This window comes from Mercenaria mercenaria, chromosome 2, assembly GCF_021730395.1.
Source record: "Mercenaria mercenaria strain notata chromosome 2, MADL_Memer_1, whole genome shotgun sequence".
Classification (NCBI taxonomy): Eukaryota; Metazoa; Mollusca; class Bivalvia; order Venerida; family Veneridae; genus Mercenaria; species Mercenaria mercenaria.
In genome coordinates, this window is record NC_069362.1 from 25,733,355 (window position 1) to 25,759,694 (window position 26,340).

The window sequence follows — 26,340 nt, forward strand, 5'->3', positions numbered from 1 at the left end:
CCTCGGTAGTTGCCTGGTACAACACCATAACCCCTATTGTATGAATTACTTCTAAAATTTTTTAAATTCGGGTATTTCCCAAGTCTCAACCCAGTCTCACATCTTTTCAACTCCTTTGAAATATCATCCCCAAATAAAAGGGTAGTAATTGGAGTATTGATACTACAAATCCCAGCATACCTCGACTTTAAATATGGTCTCAGCAGATAACGCCTTCTAGCGCTAATATTGAACTGAACCTGACCCAACAAAGTCAATGAATGTGAAATCAGAGTTTTAGCTTCAGGTAATTGAGAAACAAAAGGTTGTATCACCTTAGCAAGCTTCAAAACTGGCAATATTCCAGCCAGAACAAGATTCTGAATATCTCTCAACGATTTGTCTGTAATTTGGACTCTTTTTTGTTTGGCCAATTCAGACCAAATTTCCTCGTTCACTTTTGGAGGACACATAAGGTCACAATTAGCTGGAACCTTGTATTGATCAATTATACCATTAATATCGCACTGATTAGTGCAAGCAGTTTTAATGAGATCAGCCAATGATTGACTAATATTGTCTCCCCTTTCAGGGGTTTTCAATTTTGGTAGGTCCCAATCAGTTTCCTCATGAGATACATCATTTATGCCACTAGAATTTACATCTTGATCAAAAAGGGCATTAGCAAATTGGTCATCGACCTTTTTAAGGGAACTGACTGTGTTTGGGTCTTCAGAGATTTGATCATCGTAGACCAAATTAGTCGAAGGGTCTGGGCCATCGTTGTCAATTTCTACCCGAATAGCCCGAAAATCATCATTAAAATCATTTAAATAACCAGTCTGGTCATTCTCATCTGGTGGGGCAACGCCCAACACCTGTCGTAATTTAAATACGTCCCCAGACGATAAATTATCCAGATTAATAAGGTTACCTTTCTCATGCCTGTCAGTTCCATTATCACCGGAAAAGCTACCGGAAGCGCGAACAGCGCATGACGATTTGCTACTACCAGCCTGTATATCGGTTTTCCCAGATTTATTTTTAGATTTTTTCGGAATCTTTTTCTGGGGCACTTTTGATTTTTTGGTGGGGGATTTTTTCTTTTTTGTGAACTTGGGAGTTTTCCCTTTGCCTTTAGGGCGAGCTTCGTCTGACGAAAACCCCGAGAAAGATTTTTCCTCGTCAGAAATTTCCCCTAGAGAAAGGACATCGTCCTTTCGACCCCCTTTATCCGAGTCGGACTGAGACATTTCAATGTACGGTAAACGTACACAGGCAAAAAACCAAAAAACGAAGCAAAGAACGTGCGTGAAACAAGGCAAAAGCAGAAAACTAAAAAGAAAATAAATGAAATAATAAAAGACAGAATGAATTCTGCAAATAAAAAAGGCTCTAACAGCGTTAGAGCAAAAACTCGAAACAAAAAATTTCAACAAATTCAAACAAGAACACGTGGTTTCTTACCAAACAGATTGTCTGCAAAAGGATCGAGTATCTATCTCGACACGTCGCTAGAACAACTATGAATTTTGCACGCTTTTTCATGGTTTTATATGTGGTTGGTCACGTGACTTGTATGGCTATTTTAGCCTTTAAAGGTAGCGAATCTTGATACGGTTGATAGGACAGCATGCTGAATATATATATTAGAGGCCAAGGCCTAGTGAAAATAATGTAAGAGACGGTATTCATGAGTGAAAGATATTTTGACTTAAGGTATAGGTCCATGTTTTGGAGAAAAAAGTTTGAATGTCATTAAATCATAGAAAGAAAGCATTGCTTTACATGAAAATCTAACAGCATATAAAACATTTATATTATTCTACAAAACCATTGTCAATTTATTCATATATGTATTGAATTCTGGAAAGGGACTGCATGAAGGGGTCACACTTCTGGACAGTCCAGCGCCTTTAAAAACTCACCATTTTTAAAAAGCTGTTACATGTCTTCGTTTTGGTGCATTTGCAACATCATACGTGTGTTTAAACTTTACATAAGTAGGTAAAACATCATTATTGACAATTGTTTACATTTATTTCTTTACAAATGGCATTCTTATTTAAAGGGGGACAACTCATTTAGAATATTTTAAGTATCCAACTCTGTGGGACAGAACAGTAAATCATGTATTGGACAGATAAGTTGTGTGTCAAGATGCTGTTCATTCACTAAAAAATCTGTTGTTTTGTGATATACTGCTAAACCTTAACATGTAAAACAAACAAGTTTTCTTTTTATTTCATGTTTTGAATACATTATCCAATTTTATAGTTTCTTAACAGTGAAAAAATATATTTGGTTTTTTTCACTGTGCAAATACCAGATATATTTCACTCTAATATCTCAATAATTCACTGAAAAACATGTAATTAAAGAAACTCTTCTTGTTCACAAACAGAATGGTGAAACAGAAAGGCAGTAAAAATCAGGCAGGTGCTGTGGAAGACAAGCAGGGTAACAGTCAAATGTTGGAGTCTTTGTTTGGTTTCAAGATGTCTGATCTTAGTAGCCTGGACTCTCTGCTCAGACTGCTGTGCAGACCCACTGATCCATCTGGTCTGGGAGTCATGCGCATGATCTTTGGTAAGCTTGATGAATATCAGATTCTGTACAACATTTGACAAACTCATTGTTACAGTAAAGACATTATACATTTATCTATCTGGTATACAGTAACATTATCATTAATTTAATCCAGTTTTTATAATAAAATCTGTAAATAGATCCTTTGGAAGCAAAGAATGCAACCAAGAATAATAGCAAACTCGGTTTGATTGAGTCTGTTCATGAGAGGTAATGAAATGTGCAACACCTCTCACGCCCCCTAGCACCGGCTTTAGCGGAACTCTATTACACATATGTTGAATGGACTCCATGATCCCAAAGGACCAGAAAATATAACAATAAAATCCGGGAAGTAGATCCCTCGGAAGCACCGAGAACAAGGCAAAAAGTGAAAATTGTAGACTTGGTTTGATTTAGTCTGTTAATGAGCAGTAATGGAAAATGCAACACTGCCCACGCCCCCTAGCACCGGCTTAAGCAGTATTCAATCTTCAAATCTAAATGAGTTGAAATCAATGATCCCACACTGAAACTAGCTCTGATTATTATTGTTAAAAACCTGTAGTACTACCTGTATAACAGTTGATGATATTCAGTGTATGAGGGTCAAGGTAGCTAAATGTCCAAGGTTAAAGGTCATTGAGAACTGATGAAGTGATCTTGCAATGATGTTTTTATTTTTCAGGATTACTGATGGTATTTGACATTTGGCAAGAACGTGGACTCAGCAATGCAGTGGAAGAGTTTGGTGATCCTCTTCTGTGTAGATTCCCATTGTTTGACTTTCTGAAACCATTACCACTTGTATGGATGTACATTGTCTATCTACTTATGTTTATTGGTATGATTTTTAGCTCATCTGATTTTTTGAAAAAAAATGATGAGTTATTGTCATCACTTGAGCGGTTGTCGGCGTCGGCGTCGGCGTCGGTGTCGGCGTCGGCGTCTGCGTCGGCGTTGCCTGGTTAAGTTTTATGTTTAGGTCAGCTTTTCTCCTAAACTATCAAAGCTATTGCTTTGAAACTTGGAAGACTTGTTCACCATCATAAGCTGACCCTGTATAGCAAGAAACATAACTCCATCTTGCTTTTTGCAAGATTTATGGCCCCTATTGTACTTAGAAAATATCAGATTTCTTGGTTAAGTTTTATGTTTAGGTCAACTTTTCTCCTAAACTATCAAAGCTATTGCTTTGAAACTTGGAATACTTGTTCACCATCATAAGCAGACCCTGTACATCAAGAAACATAACTCCATCTTGCTTTTTGCAAGAATTATTGCCCCTTTTGGACTTAGAAAATCAGTTTTCTTGGTTAAGTTTTATGTTTAAGTCAGCTTTAATGCTAAACTATCAAAGCTATTGCTTTAAAACTTGCAACACTTGTTCACCATCATAAGCTGACCCTGTACAGCAAGAAACATAACTCCATCCTGCTTTTTGCAAGATTTATGGCCCCTTTTGGACTTAGAAAATATCAGATTTCTTGGTTAAGTTTTATGTTTAGGTCAACTTTTTCTCTTAAACTGTCAAAGCTATTGCTTTGAAACTTGCAACACTTGTTCACCATCATAAGCTGACCCTGTACAGCAAGCAACATAACTCCATCCTGCTTTTTGCAAAAATTATTGCCCCTTTTGGACTTAGAAATCATTTTCTTGGTTGAGTATTATGTTTAAGGCAATTTTTCTCATAAACTATCAAAGCTATTGCTTTAAAACTTGCAACAGTTTTTCACAATCATAAGTGGACACTGTACATCAAGAAACATAACTCTATCCTGCTTTTTGCAAGAATGATGGCCCTTTTTAGACTTAGAAAATCATGGGTAGGACAATATTTCTATTATACAAAAAAAATCAGATGAGCGTCAGCACCCGCAAGGCGGTGCTCTTGTTTCAAAAACTAATTGTACCCACCGACAACGAAGTTGTAAGGGGTGGTATACTGGTTTCAGGTTGTCTGTCTGTCCGTCCGTCTGTCTGTCTGTCCGTCCGTAGACACAATCTTGTGCGCACCATCTCTCCTCATCCCCTTGACACAATTTAATGAAACTTCACACAAGTGATCAGTAACAACAGTAGTTGTGCACGGGGCATGTTAGGTTCTTTCAACGACAAAAATTGCAGAGTTACGGGACTTTGTTTCTTGTTCACATACTATGTACATACACTCTGCATATGCAATCTTGTGCGCGCCTAATCGTCCGAACCCTTGCACACAATTTAATGAAACTTAACACAAGTGATCAGTATCAACCCTAGTTGTGCATGGTGCATGTTACGTTCTTTTAGATAAATATTCTGCATAGTTATGGGACTTTGTTTTTTGTTACTATACTGTATACATACAGTCTATATACATATGTAACAGTCCACATAATTATGCAATCTTGTGTGCGTCTAATTGCAATGTACTGTGTCAGTGCATGTGGGGGGTACATTCATCACCTTTAGTGATAGCTCTAGTTTTGGTTTGTTCAAGAATCCTGTAAAATCTTTTTACATACAGAAAGGTAATGCCACTTAACTCCCTTCTTCTGTCTGATTTGATAGAATGATAATGCCACAGAACCCTCTTTCCTCTGCCTGATTTGAGAGTAAGATGATAACCTTTCAATTTCCGTCCTCTCCCCAATTTGACAGTAAGGTGATACCTTTCAATTTTCGTCCTCTGTCCAATTTGACGGAATGATAATGCCACAGAACTCTCTTTCCTCTGCCTGATTTGACAGTAAGGTGATACCTTTCAATTTTCGTCCTCTGCCCAATTTGACAGTACGGTTGTACCTTTCAATTTTCATCCTCTGCCCAATTTGACAGAATGATAATGCCACAGAACTCTCTTTCCTCTGCCTGATTTGACAGTAAGGTGATACCTTTCAATTTTCGTCCTCTGCCCAATTTGACGGTACAGTTGTACCTTTCAATTTTCATCCTCCGCCCAATTTGACAGAAAGATAATGCCACTGAACCTTCTTTCCTCTGCCTGATTTGACAGTAAGGTGATACCTTTCAACTTTCATCCTCCGCCCAATTTGACAGAATGATAATGTCATTGAACTCTCTTCTTTCGCCACTGATTCTTGTTTAGAAGTTGACAGATCTCTTATTACTACAGTGATTGTTTCACAGAAGTACATAAATGGAACTTAAAGAAAACTAGTAATATATTATCTGTCTAACTGGAGAAGACAGTAATTGAAGTCATTCCGACATTATACCCTTGAGATATTGTTGTTTTCATATTTACTTTGTTTCTTGTTATAACCAAAGTTATATATAGCCAGTTTTTCATGAACAGCAGATGTATTATGATCTCTGTCATCATGTCTTAGACAGACACATTGCCCTAACCCCTCCACCTCTCTTTGAAGATTGATAAAAGATAGTGTGTCTGAAATCATTGGTCCTCCACCTCTGATCCATATGGGGAAGTTGACTTTACATAAAGGGAACAGATTAGTGCTACTGGTACAGAATCCAGAAAAACTGGTTATGTAAACTGCCCACTGTTGCATAACTGAAACACTGTTAAAAATGGTGCTGAATCCAAAGCAAGGGGTTTCTGTGGCCGAGTGGTTAAGGTCGCTGACTTCAAATCACTTGCCCCTCATTGATGTGGGTTTGAGCCTCACTCGGGAAGTTGAATTGTTCATGTGAGGAAGTCATCCAGCTAGCTTATGGAAGGTTGGCGGTTCTGCCTGGGTGCCCGCTTATGATGAAATAATGCATGGAAGAGCACGTGGGGTCTTCCTACACCATCAAAGCTGGAAAATTGCCATATGATATATAATTGTGTCGGTGTGACGTTTAACCAGAAAAAAAAACAAGCAAAGCAAAGCAAACTGTAATGTGTATATTGTACAAACTATTTTAACTTTTAACCTTTACCTTTCTGACCAAAACCACGAAATTTCATGCCCATGAAATGAAATGATTTTACAGTATGTAACAGCTGGCAGTTTCCTGGATTCTGTACCAGTACAGTCCTGTTCTCTGCATGTATTAACTGCCAATTTACCCAATTGAATCGGAGGTGGAGAAGGAATGATTTCAGACACAATGTCTTTTATCAAATCATCACGGAGAATATACACCTTGCCCGGGGATTGAATTCGTAACATTGCAATCTGTAGATATGCGCTTCCTATTGTCTGTAAACAGTGTAATAGCTTCAATGAACTAAACTTCAATATTATTCCATTCTTGCATTTTAATTTAAAGTGACAAAGTCCAATTAAAATACAGAATACTGTCAGACATGGATACAAGTACATGTATTATCTTTCTAAGAACATTCAGATTAGACACATTTTTTGCAGTGAAAATTGAGCTCTTTACCAGGTCTTATCAGGATATTAGAATCTTTTTCATTGAGCATAGCAATTATTGCTTGTACAAAAGAAGCAGATTCTAATTCTTTAATGTATACTTGATAAAACCTGATAAAAGAAAAGGAGCTTAATTAACTTTTGAGTTGGAACTAGTTTTAATACCATATGTAAGCCAATATATAAATTTACAAAGTTTATGCAAATCATACATTTAAGTTGCATAAAGTTGGGATTTTTTGTCGATTTTTAAAGCTTTTTTTACCTTTTAATTTTATTTTTGTAACCTGTTTGTTTAAACACAAAATCAGTCAGATTGCTCTAGTTCATAATGTATGTGTAGATAACAGGTTATACTTGACTCAAACATGAGAACAAAAAAGGCAAAAACTAAGCAGAAAACATATTTTTGTTTAGTCCAGTCTTGATCAGCTTAAAATGATATCGCAACAAGTAGGTTACAGTTAGGCATTTTTTCGTGGTTTCCCCACAAAAAAAAAGAATGTTACAGATATGTAATTGCCATGTTTAGTGAAAAAAAACAATGGTTGTAAGTACTACGCACAGTGAACAATATAATTTTATCTGAAAATTTAACTGAAAAAAGTGTTTTGAGCACAAAAAATGGGAGTTGATTAATCTCTTTTGAGGACACCTGCTATACTTTTTAGCTCGACTATTCGAAGAATAAGTAGAGCAATCCTACTCACCACGGCGTCAGCGTCGGCGTCACCCCTTGGTTTTTCATACCAGTCGACATTTTGACAAAGTCTTTTGAGGTAAAGCTTTGAAACTTTCAACACCTGTTTACCATCACCATGTCCAGTTATAGGCAAGAGTACATAACTCCATCAAGGATTTTGGCTGAATTATGGCCCCTTTTGACTTAGAAATCATGGTTAAGTTTTTCGTACCAGTTAATATTTAGTGTAAAGTGTTTGACATATGGCTTTGAAACTTTTATCACTTGTTCAGTGTAATAATGTCTATCTGTAGAAAAGAGTACATACCTCTGTCATCTATTTTGGCTGAATTATGGCCCTTTTTGGACTTGGAAATTTGTTCTGTTTTCATACAAGTCCATGTTTTGTCAAAACTATTTAACATACATGTATTGCTTTTAAAATATGAACACTTGTTAATCATCATGATTTCAATCTGTAGGCAAGAGTACATACCTCTGTCATCTATTTTGGCTGAATTATGGCCCTTTTTGGACTTGGAAATTTGTTCTGTTTTCATACAAGTCCACGTTTTGTCAAAACTATTTGACATATTGCTTTTAAACTATGAACACTTGTTTATCATCATGATTTCAATCTGTAGGCAAGAGTACATAACTCTGACAACTATTTTGGCTGAATTATGGCCCTTTTTGGACTTTGAAATTGGTTACCACATTGCCATTTAGTGCAAGACTTAACGAAATCCACAAATACAGGAACATTGTTTGTCTAATCTTGTTTTTTTTTTTGTCTGAATATCTGTGGTAATATTTTGACCCCATTCTTCAATCAATTCTTCGAATAGTCGAGCGCACTGTCATCCGACAGCTTTGTTAACCTGTTAACTTGACATACATTATGAACAAGAGCATTGTCACAGTGATTGATCTTGTTTGTAAAGTAGATATTTTACAAAAGATGAAACTTCAAGGTAAAATTGACAAAAGATCACACTTTTAAAGACTTAAATTCATAATTTGCAGAAACTTTGTAAATGTTTGTATTGGATCATAATTATATGGTACAAAAGTATCCCATTTTTGTACTTCAGAATTGAGCTCTTTTTTTATCAGATTTTATCAAGTATACCAGAAGGAATTATAATCTTCTTATTTTGTACAGTAAATCAATGTTACGATATAAGACTTGTTGTAACATTTATCTATCCACTCGGTATAATAACGGAAACTCCACATCAGGGGTTATACCAAGAGTTGGCTCCCTTTACTAGCTGTACCTATTTATAGACTATGATAACTGTCATGGCTGACTTCCTTATTGCAATAGGTTAAACGTCAGTGTGTTAAAATAGTTTGCTTTTTGTCCAGATTTTATGCAAAATTAGTTATTTAGTCAGCAAACATTTAACAGATTCTGTTCCTTTAATTTCTTAAGTCTTCAAATACTCTTTGTTTAGATTTATTGATCTGGTCTCTATTTGCTACTTATGATAGTTTAAACCATGGTTTAAAATGAAATTTTGTCAGCCGCATGAATATTTTCAGCTGTGTGGTATAATAGCATATTGGAACAGCTTTTCAGTATCGCTTCTCGGCCTTTTGGCTAAGATCAAAGTGTAGTATCTGTTCTTATCAGCTTAATATCTGATACGTCCCCCATTGGGGGACTTCGATATTAAACTGATTTTTGGACACAGGTGAGATGTCAGGGGCTTGCTCCGCTCTCGCCACGGGTTGGCCCGGTATTGCAGTACCTCCGGGATCGGCCCACTTCCCCTTGGGGAAGAAAAAATGACATGGGAAACTTCTTAGGAAATTTGTATTTTTAAGGACACACTAAGGAGTGAACTGGCATTTTTGGACATTTTTTTCTTTTCTTTTTAAATAATTTCATCATACAGTCCTCTATCAGATCATGAGATGCCAAAACACGGAATTCAAAATTTCAAATATAAAACCTTTATTTAATGAATTAGCTGGATAAACAGTAAACATCTGACATATGTTTCAAATAACACCTTTCTGATAAGAACAGCCAGGCCATAAATTTAGTCATGGTATTTCTCCAATCATCAGCTTAGCATTGAACCTTAATGATAATGTCCCAAAGGGAGTGTTAATGGGAGTTTTATTGCTTTGATGTAATCCAATTAAAATACTGATTTTCACCAGGTAAATACAGTTCAGAAATTGACAGTCACTGTCTTGGTCAAGAGGCCTGTTTATTTGTAAATATGTCTGAATAATGTTTGAATTGTCAACCAGTTAATACATGAATTTTTAGAATGAAGTAGTTTGGTTTGTTGGCAGAAAATGAATCTGGCTCCTGACTAGATAATCTTCATTGTTTTGAGAAAAAAAGGGACATAATCATACAAAACTTTGAAAAGCCTTAGGAGTTACCTCTTGTGAGCAAAACAGGTTTTGAACTCAGACTAGCAGAAAATGAAAGGATGTTCAGTCTTTGATGAAGGAGGCGCCTAAGGATACAGTTCATAAAATACATTTCCTTCGAACTATTTGACAAGTTTTTAACACGGTTACTGTGATGTCATGACATTGCGACAGTGCTAAGTGTGTCCTTAAGTGGCTTTTCATAGAATTATCAAATGCTTTAGCTTTCATATATATGGATATGGCGTAGTTATCCCAAATTAGATTTTCCTAGATTTTCCTTTGCTTATTAATATTAATAAATATTAAGTAAAGTTCAAATGTTTTAGTCAAGAAGCGAGCTCTGCTGGTACTGCCAACATTCTCAGGGTAGCACAGGGGCGGAAGAACAAGTTTACCAATAAGACATCACAAGTTTTTTCAGAAAACCCTTTTCTCTCTAGGCTTATCTCAAGGTTTGAGTCAGAGATAAGAGATATTCAGTCAGAAAGTGCTATTCAGGGGGATTTTATGGCAGAGATGTTTATTTTAAATGACTCTTTCCAGGAGAACTGGTTAGGAAAATAGTGTTAATCCCATATCAGACAATTCTTATTTTACAGTTGTTTCATACAAGCATGTAAATAGAACTTAAGATATTGTGTAAGATATTTTCATTTTAACTATATAGAAGATAATACTTGAAGTCATTCCTTGAGATATAAATGATGTTTTTTATGATCATTTTGTTCCTTGCTTAACCATAACTGTCCGTATTGCAAAATCAACACTCACTGACAAAATCTTAGAAACTCCTTAGCCAGTAATTGTTGCTTCCTGCATCTGCCACTTCATCATTCTCAATAATTAGGTATCTAGTAGGTGTCTATAATAAAGTAAAACTAAGTTTTGACAAGAAATAATTATGAGATAAAGCAAAACTGTCTGATTTGTTTATGAGTGCTAAGATGCAGCAGAGGAACACAGAAGTTGTGTTGTTTGTTTCTTTGTAAACATTTGAAATCACTTTGTCCTCATTGCAAATATTACATGATTTTGAGTTTAATATTTTCCTTGTACATTGATTATGTAAATTGGGTTGATTTGACTGACAGTGGATTAAACTGTCTGATTATTGTCAGTTTTATCTCTGCATGGTGATTCAGCTCAGGCACACTGAATTAGAAGTTTTAAACACGAAAGATTTGAAATAGAATTTAGAAGATATGAGTTGTTAAAAAGGTTTGAATATTATCACTGTTATAGTAAGTTGTAATATTTATCATATGGGAAAACTCACCGATCAGTGGTTATAATTTGTGTGCAAGAGTTGTCTGCCTTAACTAGTCGCAGCTATTTATAGATTATGATTACTGTCATGGCTGACTTCCTAATTTCAGTAGGTTTACGTTGGTGTGTTGAAATGTTCTGCATTTTTAGATTTTTGGCAAAAATAGTTAATCAGTCAACAAAGATTCAGTCAGATTTTCTCCTTTTATTTCTTTTAGCTATTATGTACTCATTCTCAGGAGTTACTAATGTAGCATTTATTTACTACTTATGATAGTTTATACCTTGGTTAAACATGAAATTTTGTTAGCCGTCTTTATATTATCAGCTTTTAGTATATAGTCTCTATTGAATTCTATTACAGTATCGCTTCTCGGCCTTTTGGCTAAGATCAAAGTGTAGTATCTGTTCTTATCAGCTTAATATCTGATACGTCCCCCATTGGGGGACTTCGATATTAAACTGATTTTTGGACACAGGTGAGATGTCAGGGGCTTGCTCCGCTCTCGCCACGGGTTGGCCCGGTATTGCAGTACCTCCGGGATCGGCCCACTTCCCCTAGGGGAAGAAAAAATTACAAATGAAAGTCTTTTAAAGGAAATCTTCCAGGTGTGTAATGTATAATTTAACGACACACTTGGAATTAGCATTTTATAGACGTTTTTCTTTTCTATTTTATATGAATTTCATCATACAGTCCTCTACCAAGATCATGAGATGCCAAAACATGGAATTCAAAATTTCAAATGTAAAACCCTTATTTAATGAATTAGCCAGATAAACAGTTAACATCTGACATATGTTTCAAATAACATTTTGATAAGAACAGCCAAGCCATAAATTTAGTCATGGTATTTCTCCAACCATCAGCTTAGCATTGAACCTTAATGATAATGTTACAGAGGGAGTGTTAATGGGAGTTTTATTGCTTTGATTTAATCCAATTAAAATACTGATTTTCACCAGGTAAATACAGTTCAGAAATTGACTGTCTTGGTCAAGAGGCTTGATTATTTGTAAATATGTCTAAATAATGTTCGAATTGTCAGCCAATTAATACATGAATTTTTAGACTAAAAGTATTTTCGTTTGTTGGCAGAAAATTAATCTGGCTACCAACTAGATAATCTTTAATTTTTATAATCATTTCTTGACTATATTCCGGCTCTGAGAAGAAAAGGGACATAATCATGCAAAACTTTGGAAAGCCTCAGGAGTTACCTCCTGTGAGCAAAATAGGGTTTGAACACAGACTAGCAGAAAATGAAAGGTTGTTCAGTCTTTCATGTAGGAGGCACCTAAAGATACAGTTTAAAAACTACACTTTCTTCTTTTTCTCAGAACAGAAATTTACAACTTTGTTTTGTATTTGGAGTGATTCAATTCCTTTATTTATGAAGGAATTGCATAAAAAATTGTATGTTTCTTTGAAAGGTGATCAGTAAAACTGTATCATTATGTAAAAGTGGATTACAAACTTTTGAGCCGCAATTTCTTCAAAATTGCCAAACATTTCAAAAGTTTAGCGTATTTTTAGCCCACCATCATCAGATGGTGGGCTATTCAAATCACTCTGCGTCCGTGGTCCGGCGTCCTTCCGTCCGTCCGTCCTTCCGTTAAAAATTTCTCGTTATCGCATCTCCTCAGAAACTACCAGGGGGATTTTGACCAAACTTTGTCAGAATGATGTATTGGTACCCTAGTTGTGTCCCCCTGAAAATCAGACTGGTTCAACAAATTTTTAGTAAGTTATGGCCCTTTGTTTATTTCTATAATTTACATAGATTTATATAGGGAAAAACTTTGAAAATCTTCTTGCCCAAAACCACAGAGCCTAGGGCTTTGATATTTGGTATGAAGCATCATCTAGTGGTCCTCTACCAAGATGATTGAAATTATTTCCCTGGGGTCTAATATGGCCCCGCCCGGGGGTCACATGGTTTATATAGACTTATATAGGGAAAAACTTTGAAAAATCTCTTGTCCAAAACCACAGGGCCTAGGGCTTTGATATTTTGTATGTGACATCATCTAGTGGTCTTCTACTAAGATTGTTCAAGTTATCCCCCTAGGGTCAAATATGGCCCTGCCCCGGGGGTCACATGGTTTACATAGACTTATATAGGGAAAAACTTTGAAAATCTTCTTGTCCAAACCACAAAGCCTAGGGCTTTGATATTGTAATGTAGCAACGCCTGGTGGTTCTCTACCAAGTTTGTTAAAATTATCCCCCTAGGGTCAAATATGGCCCCGCCCTGGGGTCACATGGTTCATATAGACTTATATAGGGAAAAGCTTTTAAAAACTTCTTGTCAATAACCTACAACATTCAAATTTGGACCACATGTATGGTTTTGAGTGGCAAGATGAACCTTGACATGAGTTGACCTTGATTTTGACCTAGTGACCTACTTTCACATTTCTGTAGCTACAACCTTCAAATTTGGACCACATGCATAGTTTTGTGCACTGAAATAAACTTTGACCTTGACATTGACCTAGTGACCTACTTTCACATTTTTGAAGGTACAGGCTTCAAATTTGGACCACATGCATAATTTCGTGTTCCGAAATGAAATTTGACCTTGATTTTGACCCAGTGACCTACTTTCACATTTCTGAAGCTACAGCCTTCAAATTTGGACCACATGCATGGTTTTATGTACCGAAACAAACTTTAACCTTTACATTGACCTAGTGACCTACTTTCACATTTTTGAAGGTACAGGCTTCAAATTCGGACCACATGCATAGTTCTGTATTCCAAAATAAAATTTGACCTTGATTTTGACCTAGTGACCTACTTCCACATTTCTCAAGCTACAGCCTTCAAATTTGGACCACTTGCGTAGTTTTGTGTACCGAAATGAACTTTGACCTTAAGATTGACCTAGTGACCTACATTCACATTTCTGTAGCTACAGGCTTCAAATTTAGACCACATGCATGGTTTTGTGTACCGAAACAAACTTTGACCTTTACATTGACCTAGTGACCTACTTTCACATTTCTCAAGCTACAGCCTTCAAATTTGGACCACTTGCGTAGTTTTGTGTTCCAAAATGAACTTTGACCTTAAGATTGACCTAGTGACCTACTTTCACATTTCTGTAGCTACAGGCTTCAAATTTAGACCACATGAATAGGATTGTGTACCGAAACAAACTTTGACCTTGACATTGACCTAGTGACCTACTTTCACATTTTTGAAGGTACAGGCTTCAATTTTGGACTACATGCATAGATTTGTTTCTGAAGTGAAATTTGACCTTGATTTTGACTTAGTGACCTACTTTCACATTTCTCAAGCTACAGCCTTCAAATTTGGACCACTTGCATAGTTTTGTGTACCAAATTAAACTTTGACCTTAAGATTGATCTAGTGACCTACTTTCACATTTCTCAAGCTACAGCTTTCGAATTTGGACCACATGCACAGTGTTGTGTACGGAAATGAAATTTGACCTTGAGCTAGTCAGTAAGTCTTGAAATTTGGAACACTCAAAAATGGCACATTGGTGGGCGCCAAGATCACTCTGTGATCTCTTGTTATCAAAATCATTATTGACTCGTAATCATGCCTAAAAAAAGCGAAGCATTGTTACGCTACAGGACCTATTTGATAATGGTGATTATTTCGAACTGTTGCAGTCATTTGAGTTTTCAATCACATCAGCATCACATACATAGAGGATATTACATGAGTGTCTTTCATATTGAATTTTTTAAATGAGTTGAATAAAATAATAAAATACGAGGCGCTGCCTAGCATTTTATCAATTTTATTAAACGAGTTTAATAAACTCAATGTGGAAAGTTACAAATATAATATTCTGTTTATCACATGTTATCTTATTCTGTCGAAATATCAAAAATTCTACCTTTTTTACCTATAAACAAGTCATTTTGACCAACGTCTCATATACTATAAACAACGTTGACGCCAAAGCTTTATTACACTAGTTTATTATCATTTTTATGTAATGGCTTTGTTACACTCCTGCGACATCAAACATTGATAAAAAAGCATTCTGCAAAGTTAAAATCAACTCAAAAGTTTTTGTAGTTCAAATCTTGATAATTTATTAATCAGTTAACAGTGTTATGACTTTTGCTGATGTTTGGTATTTCTAACTAGTGATCAATTTTTATGTAATGGAAAAAATTTATCCGAATATGAGTTTAATGTTCGGTGGTGACATTTAATACAGCACAAGTCCATGTGACAAAGGACTTGCATACAGTTTCACAAAAAGATAATGGAAGTTGTATCTTCACTTTCCTCCAGTATCCTGTAAAGACTACCTTCTTTAGAAAACAAGATTTAATTTGGACATGATAAGATTTCATTCAATGTTCTAAAAATAATAGATACAGAGTTTTAGATCTATTGATATGACACCTGTTTATAGTAATGTTACATTATATCATAAAGATGGTTGTAAAATGTGGGGCTTAAGGACAGGTGAATGATCATAACATTAAAGAATTCTGACTGTTAAAATTTAGAATTGTGATTTTTGCCTCTTCTGTATTTCAGGTGAAGTTGGTATCTTACTGGGCCTGTTTTACCGCTTCAGTTGTGTGGTATTTGTGGTAACATATTGGTACCTTTTTCTGTTGGATAAAACAAGCTGGAATAATCATAGTTACCTGTTTGGTCTCATTGGAATCCTACTGTTACTGACTGATGCTAACAGATACTGGTAAGATACTTTACTGATGTGAAGGGATTCTTGTAAGTTACTGACTGATGTTGTCAGGGCACTGTTAAGTGACTGACTGATGCTAACAGATACTTAAAAGATACTTACTGAGGGTAACAGATAGTGGTAAGTTATTAACTGATGCTAACTGATACTGGTAAGTTACTTACTGATGCCTCCATATATTGCTAAGATACTTAACTGATGCTAAAAGAAATTTGTAACATACATAACTGATGCTAAAAGATACTGATATGTCAATATTGGCTGGTGCTGACAGATGATGGTAAGCTATTAATATGAAACTGTTAAGTTAACTGGTAAGTTACTGACTGATGATAACTGATAATCATAAGCTACTAAACTGATGATAACAGATACTGGTAAACTACTAAACTGATGCTCATAGATGCTGATAAGCAAGTAAACAGATAATAACAGAAAATTTATATGTTGATAACAGATATTGTTCGCTACTAAACTTATGACGATAAATACTTATAAGCTACCAAAATGATAGTAACAGATACTGGTAAGCAACAAAACAAGTTACCAAAATGATAGTAACAGATACTGGTAAGCAGCAAAACATAAGTTACCAAAATGATAGTAACATATACTGGTAAACAACAAAACTGATTCTGACTACTTATTTGATGATGCTGAAGGAATCTGCTGTCAAGGTCTTATTGATGCTAACAGGTACTAGTAAGCTATTGTTGGGAAATGGATAAAAGGTACTTTCAAACAACTGGTGACAGATTCTGAGTTAAAGTTGTGTTACTGCCCAATTCCAACAGATACTAGTAAGTTACCAACAGTTGCTTATAGATACTGGTAAGTTACCAATACTTATGCTAATATATAATAGGGAGTTATACAATTGATGCTAATAGATACTGGTGAGTTACCAACAGATGCTGATAGATACTAGTGAGTTACCAATTGATGCTGATAGATACTGGTGAGTTTCCAGTTGATGCTGATAGATACTGGTGAGTTACCAATTGATGCTAATAGATACTAGTGAGTTACCAATTGATGCTGATAGATACTGGTGAGTTACCAATTGATGCTGATGGATACTGGTGAGTTTCCAGTTGATGCTAATAGATACTGGTGAGTTACCAATTGATGCTGATAGATACTGGTGAGTTACCAATTGATGCTGATAGATTCTAGTGAGTTACCAGTTGATGCTGATAGATACTGGTGAGTTACCAATTGATGCTGATAGATACTGGTGAGTTACCAATTGATGCTGATAGATACTGGTGAGTTACCAGTTGATGCTGATAGATACTGGTGAGTTACCAATTGATGCTGATAGATACTAGTAAGTTACCAATTGATGCTGATAGATTCTAGTGAGTTTTCAGTTGATGCTAATAGATACTAGTGAGTTACCAATTGATGCTGATAGATTCTAGTGAGTTTTCAGTTGATGCTAATAGATACTAGTGAGTTACCAATTGATGCTAATAGATACTGGTGAGTTACCAATTGATGCTGATAGATACAGGTGAGTTGCCAATTGATGCTAATAGATACTAGTGAGTTACCAATTGATGCTGATAGATACAGGTGAGTTACCAATTGATGCTAAAAGATTCTAGTGAGTTTTCAGTTGATGCTAGTAGATACTGGTGAGTTACCAATTGATGCTGATAGATACAGGTGAGTTACCAATTGATGCTGATAGATACTAGAGTGTTACCAATTGATGCTGATATGCTGATAGATACTGGTGAGTTACCAGTTGATGCTGATAGATACTGGTAAATTACCAATTGATGCTGATAGATACTGGTGAGTTACCAGTTGATGCTGATAGATACTGGTGAGTTACCAGCTGATGCTGATAGATACTGGTGAGTTACCAGTTGATGCTGATAGATACTGGTGAGTTGCCAGTTGATGCTGATAGATACTGGTGAGTTACCAATTGATGATTATAGATACTGGTGAATTACCAGTTGATAGATATTAATACTAGTGAGTTTACCGATGGATCTTACAGGTACTGGTAAGTTACCAATACAGATACTTATAGATACTGGTGAGTTACCAATTGATGCTAATTAATACTGGTTAGTCATCAATTGATCCTTACATGCTGGTAATAATACCAATACAGATGCTTATAGATAATGGTGAGTTATCAATTGATGCATATATATACCAGTGAGTTACCAATTGATGCAGGTGAGTTATCAATTGATACTTGTATATACCAGTGAGTTACCAGCTGCTGCTTACAGATACTGGTAAATTATTGTACCCCCCGACAACAAAGTTGTAAGGGGAGTATACTGGTTTCAGGTTGTCTGTCTGTCCTTCTGTCTGTCCGTCTGTCTGTCTGTAGACGCAATCTTGTGCGCACCATCTCTCCTTATCCCCTTGACACAATTTAATGAAACTTCACACAAGTGATCAGTACCAACAGTAGTTGTGCATGGGGCATGTTATGTTCTTTTAAAAAAAAAAGTTTGCAGAGTTATGGGACTTTGTTTTTTTGTTACTATACTATATACATAGACAAAATCTTGTGCGCACCATCTCTCCTCATCCCCTTGACACAATTTAATGAAACTTCACACAAGTGATCAGTACCAACAGTAGTTGTGCATGGGGCATGTTAGGTTCTTTTAGAAAAAAAATTTGCAGAGTTATGGGACTTTGTTTTTAGCTCGACTATTCGAAGAATAAGTAGAGCTATCCTACTCACCACGGCGTCGGTGTCGGCGTCGGCGTCACACCTTGGGTTAAGTTTTTCGTACCAGTCCACATTTTGACAAAGTCTTTTGAGATAAAGCTTTGAAACTTTCAACACTTGTTTACCATCATCATGACCAGTTATAGGCAAGAGCACATAACTCAGTCAAGGATTTTGGCTGAATTATGGCCCCTTTGACTTAGAAATCATGGTTAAGTTTTTCGTACCAGTTCATATTTTGGCAAAGTCTTTTGAGATAAAGCTTTGAAACTTTCAATATTTGTTTACCATCACCATGTCCAGTTATAGGCAAGAGCACATAACTCCATCAAGGATATTGGCTGAATTATGGCCCTTTTTGACTTAGAAATCTGGGTTAATATTTCGTACCAGTTCATATTTTGACAGTCTTTTGAGTTAAAGCTTTGAAACTTTCAGCACCTGTTTACCATCACCATGACCAGTTATAGGCAAGAGTACATAACTCCATCAAGGATTTTGGCTGAATTATGGCCCCTTTTGACTTAGAAATCATGGTTAAGTTTTTCGTACCAGTTCATATTTTGACAAAGTCTTTTGAGATAAAGCTTTGAAACTTTCAATACTTGTTTACCATCACCATGTCCAGTTATAGGCAAGAGTACATAACTCCATCAAGGATTTTGGCTGAATTATGGCCCTTTTTGACTTAGAAATCTGGGTTGATATTTCGTACCAGTTCATATTTTGACAGTCTTTTGAGATAAAGCTTTGAAACTTTCAACACCTGTTTACCATTACCATGTCCAGTTATAGGCAAGAGTACGTAACGCCATCTAGGATTTTGCCTGAATTATGGCCCATTTTGACTTAGAAATCTTTGTTAAGTTTTTTGTACCAGTTCATATTTTTTGTAAAGTGTTTGACATATGGCTTTGAAACTTTTATCACTTGTTTAGTATAATAGTCTCTATCTGTAGGAAAGAGAACATAACTCTGTCATCTATTTTGGCTGAATTATGGTCCTTTTTGGATTTTGAAATTGGTTCTATTTTCATACAAGTCCATGTTTTGTCAAAACTATTTGACATATGGCTTTTAAACTTTGAACACTTGTTTATCATTGTGATTTTTATCTGTAGGCAAGAGTACATAACTATATTGACTGAATTATGGCCCTTTGTGGACTTTGAAATTGGCTCATATATTGCCATTTAGTGCAAGACTTATCGAAATCAAAGTAATACAGGAACTTTGTTTGTCTAATCTATTTATTTCTTTTGTCTGAATATCTGTGGAAATATTTTGACCCCATTCTTCAATCAATTCTTCGAATAGTCGAGCGCGCTGTCATCAGACAGCTCTTGTTTTGTTACTTTACTAAATACATAGACACAATCTTGTGCGCACCATCTCTCCTCATCCCCTTGACACAATTTAATGAAACTTCACACAAGTGATCAGTACCAACAGTAGTTGTGCATAGGGCATGTTAGGTTCTTTTAGAAAAAAAATTTGCAGAGTTATGGGACTTTGTTTTTTTGTTACTATACTATATACATAGACACAATCTTGTGCGCACCATCTCTCCTCATCTCCTTGACACAATTTAATGAAACTTTACACAAGTGATCAGTAACAACAGTAGTTGTGCATGGGGCATATTAGGTTCTTTCAGAAAAACATTTTGCAGAGTTATGGGACTTTGTTTTTTTGTTACTATACTATATACATAGACACAATCTTGTGTGCACCATCTCTCCTCATCCCCTTGACACAATTTAATGAAACTTCACACAAGTGATCAGTAACAACAGTAGTTGTGCATGGGGCATGTTAGGTTCTTTCAGCGACAAAAATTGCAGAGTTATGGGACTTTGTTTCTTGTTAACATACTATGTACATACAGTCTGCATATGCAATCTTGTGCGTGCCTAATCTACCAAACCCTTGCACACAATTTAATGAAACTTCACACAAGTGATCAGTAACAACCCTAGTTGTGCATGGTGCATGCTACATTCTTTTAGATAAATATTCTGCATAGTTATGGGACTTTGTTTTTTGTTACTATACTGTATACATACAGTCTATATATATACAGTCCACATAATTATGCAATCTTGTTTGCGTCAAATTGCAATGTACTGTGTCAGTGCATGCAGGGGGTACATTCATCACCTTTAGTGATAGCTCTAGTTATAACTGATGTTAGAGGGTCTTGCTTAAATCATAATGTTCTGACTAGCTTTACTGAAAATGCCCATATACTTTTTTTATCAAGAAAAGACAGTTCTTAGGTATTTTTCATGTCCTTTCACCCTTCCACAAAAGAGTAGTGTAAATGCTTGTTTCCTGCTTCAAGTCTTAGTATTCCTGACCTAAAATAGGAGGGATTTATACATTCAGGCTTATTCCTATCTTTGCAGGTCTCTGGATGGATTGTTGTTCAAGAGAAAGAGGCATGCACATGTACCACTATGGAACTATGCTATACTGAGATTCCAAGTAAGTTACCAGTGGACAGTTGAAGCTTATTTATACTGTCAAGCACTTTATTCACATGTCACCAATTTTGGCGGTTTTACAAAATGAATTTATTGGTGCGGTTTTGAATTTTGGTCAAAATCAAATTTGGCACATATTAAAGGTAATAATGTGCCAAAATGAACTAAGTTATTATACCCACACAAACTTTCGGGGCACTATACAGGTATATATATGGAATCACATGTCATTTCCTGTCTGTCCCATCCAGTCTCATCTATGGAACAAAATTTAATATAGATTTCATTTTAAACTAGCAATACCGGTAGATTTTTAGACTGAAAAGGTCACATAAATCTGACTTCTATACTATTCTCTTATCAGTTTGAGTTAAGAAGCTTGTGTCGCTTTGAAAGAAGATGCCATTCCAAGATATTAAAAAGTATTGCTTTCTATTTATTCATAAGAATAATTAACAACAAATATAACAATATTTTATAAAACAAAAAAATCGATAGACTGTTTCCACTCTCTGTCGCAAGGTAAAATTTATTACTGGTGTCGATGTAAACTCTGCTCAAAAGAATTGACCCCAAATATTTTTTCCCAGGATTTTGAGTTTGAATCGGAGCTATGTAATATCATGTAAGTGCACATTATACATGGGTGTCTATGGTATTAGAATTTATTGTTGGTTAATCATGTTGTGAATCAAATTATCAATATAAATTTAAGAATAAGAAAATCATTAACTGAAGATGAAGTCTGTAAGATGAAGGAAACTTACATTTTTGTAAAAGTAATCATATTCAAATCCTTCATTAATTTTTTTAGACAAGGCTAGTTTTGCATATGTGTCAGCATTTCCCTTTTGAATGATTTGTCATAGATGATAGCATATATAATACCTTAGTATTTAAGACTCCTGTGAGGGGCCATCCTGTGTGGCTTATATGTTTTACAAACAGCTCTTGTTTAATTTTGTTGATTATTTACGGTTGCATATAATTTCTTTTACAGTTTTTGTTCATTTCTGTATAATAAACTTAACTGGATATTGATTATCAATTCACCACTCTGTTTGAAGAACATATGCTTTTTGCTGTGAAAACTAACAAAAAAAATTAGACTCGTGTTACAGTTTTATTGATTGCTACTATGCTTCACTGCCTGTGGGGATTTTTTTATGGACAGAACCTGTGTGAGAGGTTAAGGTCCAGATCACTTGCCCTTTCCTCTATGGCTTCAAGATTTCAGATTGAAGCTATCCAGGTTAATGGTGCTAGAAATAGTGTGTTCTGATTGTTCTACCTAAGACCATGTCTTTGCTGGAAATAATGCATAGTGGGGTACTTACAGTCTTTCTGCTGGTTCTACCTAACACCCTGTATTTGGTAGAAAAATGCATAGTTGGGCACCTACAGTCTTTCTGCTGGTTCTGCCTAAGACCCTGTCTTTGCTAAAAATAATACATAGTGGGTTACTGATAGTCTCTCTGAATGTTCTACCAAAGACACTGTGTTTGCTAGAAATAATGCATAGTCACACTGTGGGGTACTTACAGTCTTTCTGCTGGTTCTACCTAACACCCTGTATTTGGCAGAAAAAATGCATAGTCGGGCACCTACAGTCTTTCTGCCGGTTCTGCCTAAGACCCTGTCTTTACTAGAAATAATGCAGAGAGGCACCTATAGTCTTCCTGTTAGTTCTGCCTAAGACCCTATCTTTGGTAAAAATAATGCAGAAGGGCACCTACAGTCTTTCTGCTGGTTCTGCCTAAGACCCTGTGTTTGCTAGAAATAATGCACAGTGGGGCACCTACAGTCTTTCTGCTGGTTCTGCCTAAAACCCTGTCTTTACTAGAAATAATACAGAAAGGCACCTACAGTCTTCCTGTTAGTTCTGCCTAAGACCCTGTGTTTTCTAGAAATAATGCAGAGGGGCATCTATAGTCTTCCTGTTAGTTCTGCCTAAGACCCTGTCTTTATTAGAAATAATGCAGAGCGGCACCTGCAGTCTTCCTGTTGGTTCTGCCTAAGACCCTGTCTTTGCTAAAAATAATGCAGAATGGCACCTACAGTCCTCCTGCTGGTTCTACCTAATACCCTGTGTTTGCTAGAAATAATGCACAGTGGGGCACCTACAGTCTTTCTGCTGGTTCTGCCTTAAACCCTGTCTTTACTAGAAATAATACACAGAGGCACCTGTAGTCTTCCTGTTAGTTCTGCCTAAGACCCTGTGTTTTCTAGAAATAATGCAGAGGGGCACCTATAGTCTTCCTGTTAGTTCTGCCTAAGACCCTGTCTTTACTAGAAATAATGCAGAGTGGCACCTGCAGTCTTCCTGTTGGTTCTGCCTAAGACCCTGTCTTTGCTAAAAATAATGCAGAATGGCACCTACAGTATTTCCTGCTTGTTCTACCTAATACCCTGTGTTTACTAGAAATAATCAGGGGTCCTGAAATAAGCTGTCCGAGTTGTCCGATTCGTGGATTCCTCAGTCCGGACAAGCAGTTTTTAGAACCTGGCTTGTCTGGGGACAAGTAAAATTTCCTTGGTAAACATTTTATAAAAACGAAACTAATTGGCGTCATCTGTGATTTCCACATGCCTAAAGGCAATATCTAATCTGTTTGTGATCATTTATGACCCTTAAATTATCAAAACAAAAATGTATGCAGCCATTTATAGACACGTGGACTGGTTTACTACATTTAAAGATCATTATTGGAAAATTAAACCGTGAAGTTGAAAATGAGTGCCAGTCTGGGGATTCCCGTTATCTACTTTCATTTTTGATTTTCAGAAAATCCATTAGCCAGGCTGGTAACATTGCCCGATCAGGCTTACGACACAAAAAGTAGTATTTCTTGAAAAATAATGAAGATATTTCTTTCAAACTTGGTCCATTTATTAAGCATAACAAATAATACAAATTAGAATAAAAATAACTTGTTTGCTTTCAGGTTTGGTAGAATTATTTCCCCTTTTCGGATTTTTATGACGCGTAATCTTTGAAGTCCAAAAAACAAATATGTTCTAATCCTAAGTTTAAAACAAAAAAGGGTTCAATGGCTTTCTAATGCTCTAAATTATTGCGCTAGTAAATGAATGTATACATTTTACTCTGCTTTCACTTACAACATTATTGAGAAATGTTAGTTCTAAAAACATTGCTCACACATCTGCATTAGAAACAAAGTATTTACTCTAAATACATAGAATAAAGGTATTGGTGCACAAGTTTGGAGCAATAGAAAGCCACTGAAGCTTTTCTGTTTTAAACATTGCATTAAAACATATATTGTTTGGACTTCAAGAATTATGCATCATAATATACTGAAAAAGGGAAGTAATTCTAACAAAACTGAAGGCAACAAAGTTATTTCTATCTTGTTAAGCATTATATGGTATTCTTAATAAATGGACCAAGTTTGAAAGAAATAGCTTCATTATTTTTCAAGCAATACTACTTTTTGTGTCATAAGCCCGATTGGGGAATGTTACCAGCCTGTTAGCTAGGTTACGCTATGTAAAAAAGTTTAGTAGCCAAAATTTGTGGCTTAATTTTTCGAGTCGATTGTTTTGACATTTAACAACTCGGACAGCTTATTTCAGGACCCCTGAAAGACCAGTGTAGTATTCAGTGATGGTAGAAGTTCTAGGCATACTGAGATTATTTTTGTCAATGGCATGTGTTCAAGTGTTCTTAATTATTCTCTACTCACTAAACTTGCTAGTCATAACATATTTTCAAGTGGATGTTCTAGTCACTAAGCTTGCTAGTTATAACATATTTTCAAAAGGATGGTTCTAGTCATAACATAAAAACTTTATAATCATTGTAAGTTAAAATAGAAGTCAACAGAAGTGTATGTTTGTATTATTTGTTTATTCAGTAATGATAATGCTGATCCTTTCCTTTTTAAACTAAAAAGTACGGACAAGTTCTTCTTTGGTACGGACAAGTGGATTTGTGGGCCCAACTTGTCCGTGGACAAGTAGACTCTGAAAATGTTTCAGGACCCCTGATAATGCAAAGGGGCACCTATAGTCTTCCTGTTTGTTCTGCCCACAAGTGTACAAGTTTATATGTCTGTTTATTTGTCTAATGCCCTGTGTTTGCTAGAAATAATGCAGAGGGGCACCTACAGTCTTCCTGTTAGTTATGCCTACAAGTTTACAAGTTTATTTGTGTGTTTATTTTCCTAAGACCCTATCTTTACTAGAAATAATGCAGAGGGGCACCTACAGTCGTCCTGTTGGTTCTGCCTCAGACCTTGTCTTTACTAGAAATAATACATAGTGGGGCAACTAGTCTTCCTGTTTGTTCTGCTTACAAGTTTACAAGTTTATTTGCCTAAGACCCTGTGTTTGCTAGAAATAATGCAGAGGGGCACCTACAGTCTTCCTGTTTGTTCTGCCTAATACCCTGTGTTTGCTAGAAAAAATGCAGAGAGGCACCTACAGTCTTCCTGTTGGGTCTGCCTCAGACCCTGTGTTTGCTAGAAATAATGCACAGAGGGGCACCTATAGTCTTCCTGTTTGTTCTGCCTCAGACCCTGTCTTTACTAGAAATAATGCAGAGGGGCACCTATAGTCCTCCTTTTGTTTCTGCATAATGCATAGTGGGGCACCTATAGTCTTCCTGTTGGTTCTGCCTAAGACCCAGTGTTTGCTAGAAATAATGCTTAGGGGGGTACCTGCATTCTTTCTGATGGTTCTGCCTAAGACCTTGTATTTGCTACAGATAATGAATAGACGGGCATCTGCAGTCTTTCTGCTGGTTCTGCCTAAGACCCTATCGTTGTTATAAATGATACATAGTGAGGCACATGGATTCTTTTTGATGGTTCTGCCTTAAAGACCCAGTTAATTGACCAATAAAGCTGAATTGTATCATAGCTTGGTGTTTTTTCTTAACAAATTGTTGCAGGTAATTCGTATACACTGAGTACAGGGTACAGTAACTAAAAGTGTGCAGGTATTTAATAGACTGTTGGATAGGAAAGTATGCCAGCGTGTCTGGAACAGTAGACAGCGAAGTGTATTTTATTGATTTTCTGCTCTAGCATTGGTTTATTTTACCTGGGCTTTACACATTGTAAAGCAATTTACACATTGTAAAGCAAGTACATTAAGTACTCACTGAACAGCTGTATATGGCAATGTGGAACGCCTACAACTACCATATATGGATGGCTATGATACAAAACAGAAAGAA

General features: G+C 36.0%; 1 protein-coding gene and 2 non-coding genes across 7 annotated transcripts in view; all 3 read left to right on the forward strand.

Moving 5' to 3' along the window:
- Window positions 1-26,340, forward strand: part of LOC123562038 (vitamin K-dependent gamma-carboxylase-like) — a 134,825-nt gene that overhangs the window by 51,956 nt on the left and 56,529 nt on the right. For all 5 annotated transcript variants that reach the window (XM_053532996.1, XM_053533017.1, XM_053533006.1 and 2 more), the window contains 4 exons: window positions 2,384-2,568; window positions 3,236-3,391; window positions 15,770-15,935; window positions 21,060-21,138. In XM_053532996.1, the coding sequence (XP_053388971.1) occupies window positions 2,384-2,568; window positions 3,236-3,391; window positions 15,770-15,935; window positions 21,060-21,138 (586 nt within the window). The remainder of the gene's footprint in view (window positions 1-2,383; window positions 2,569-3,235; window positions 3,392-15,769; window positions 15,936-21,059; window positions 21,139-26,340) is intronic.
- Window positions 9,150-9,342, forward strand: LOC123565103 (U2 spliceosomal RNA). Its single transcript, XR_006689095.1, has one exon. It is a non-coding gene; the product is annotated as a U2 spliceosomal RNA (small nuclear RNA).
- On the forward strand, window positions 11,595-11,787 carry LOC123565105 (U2 spliceosomal RNA). Its single transcript, XR_006689097.2, has one exon. It is a non-coding gene; the product is annotated as a U2 spliceosomal RNA (small nuclear RNA).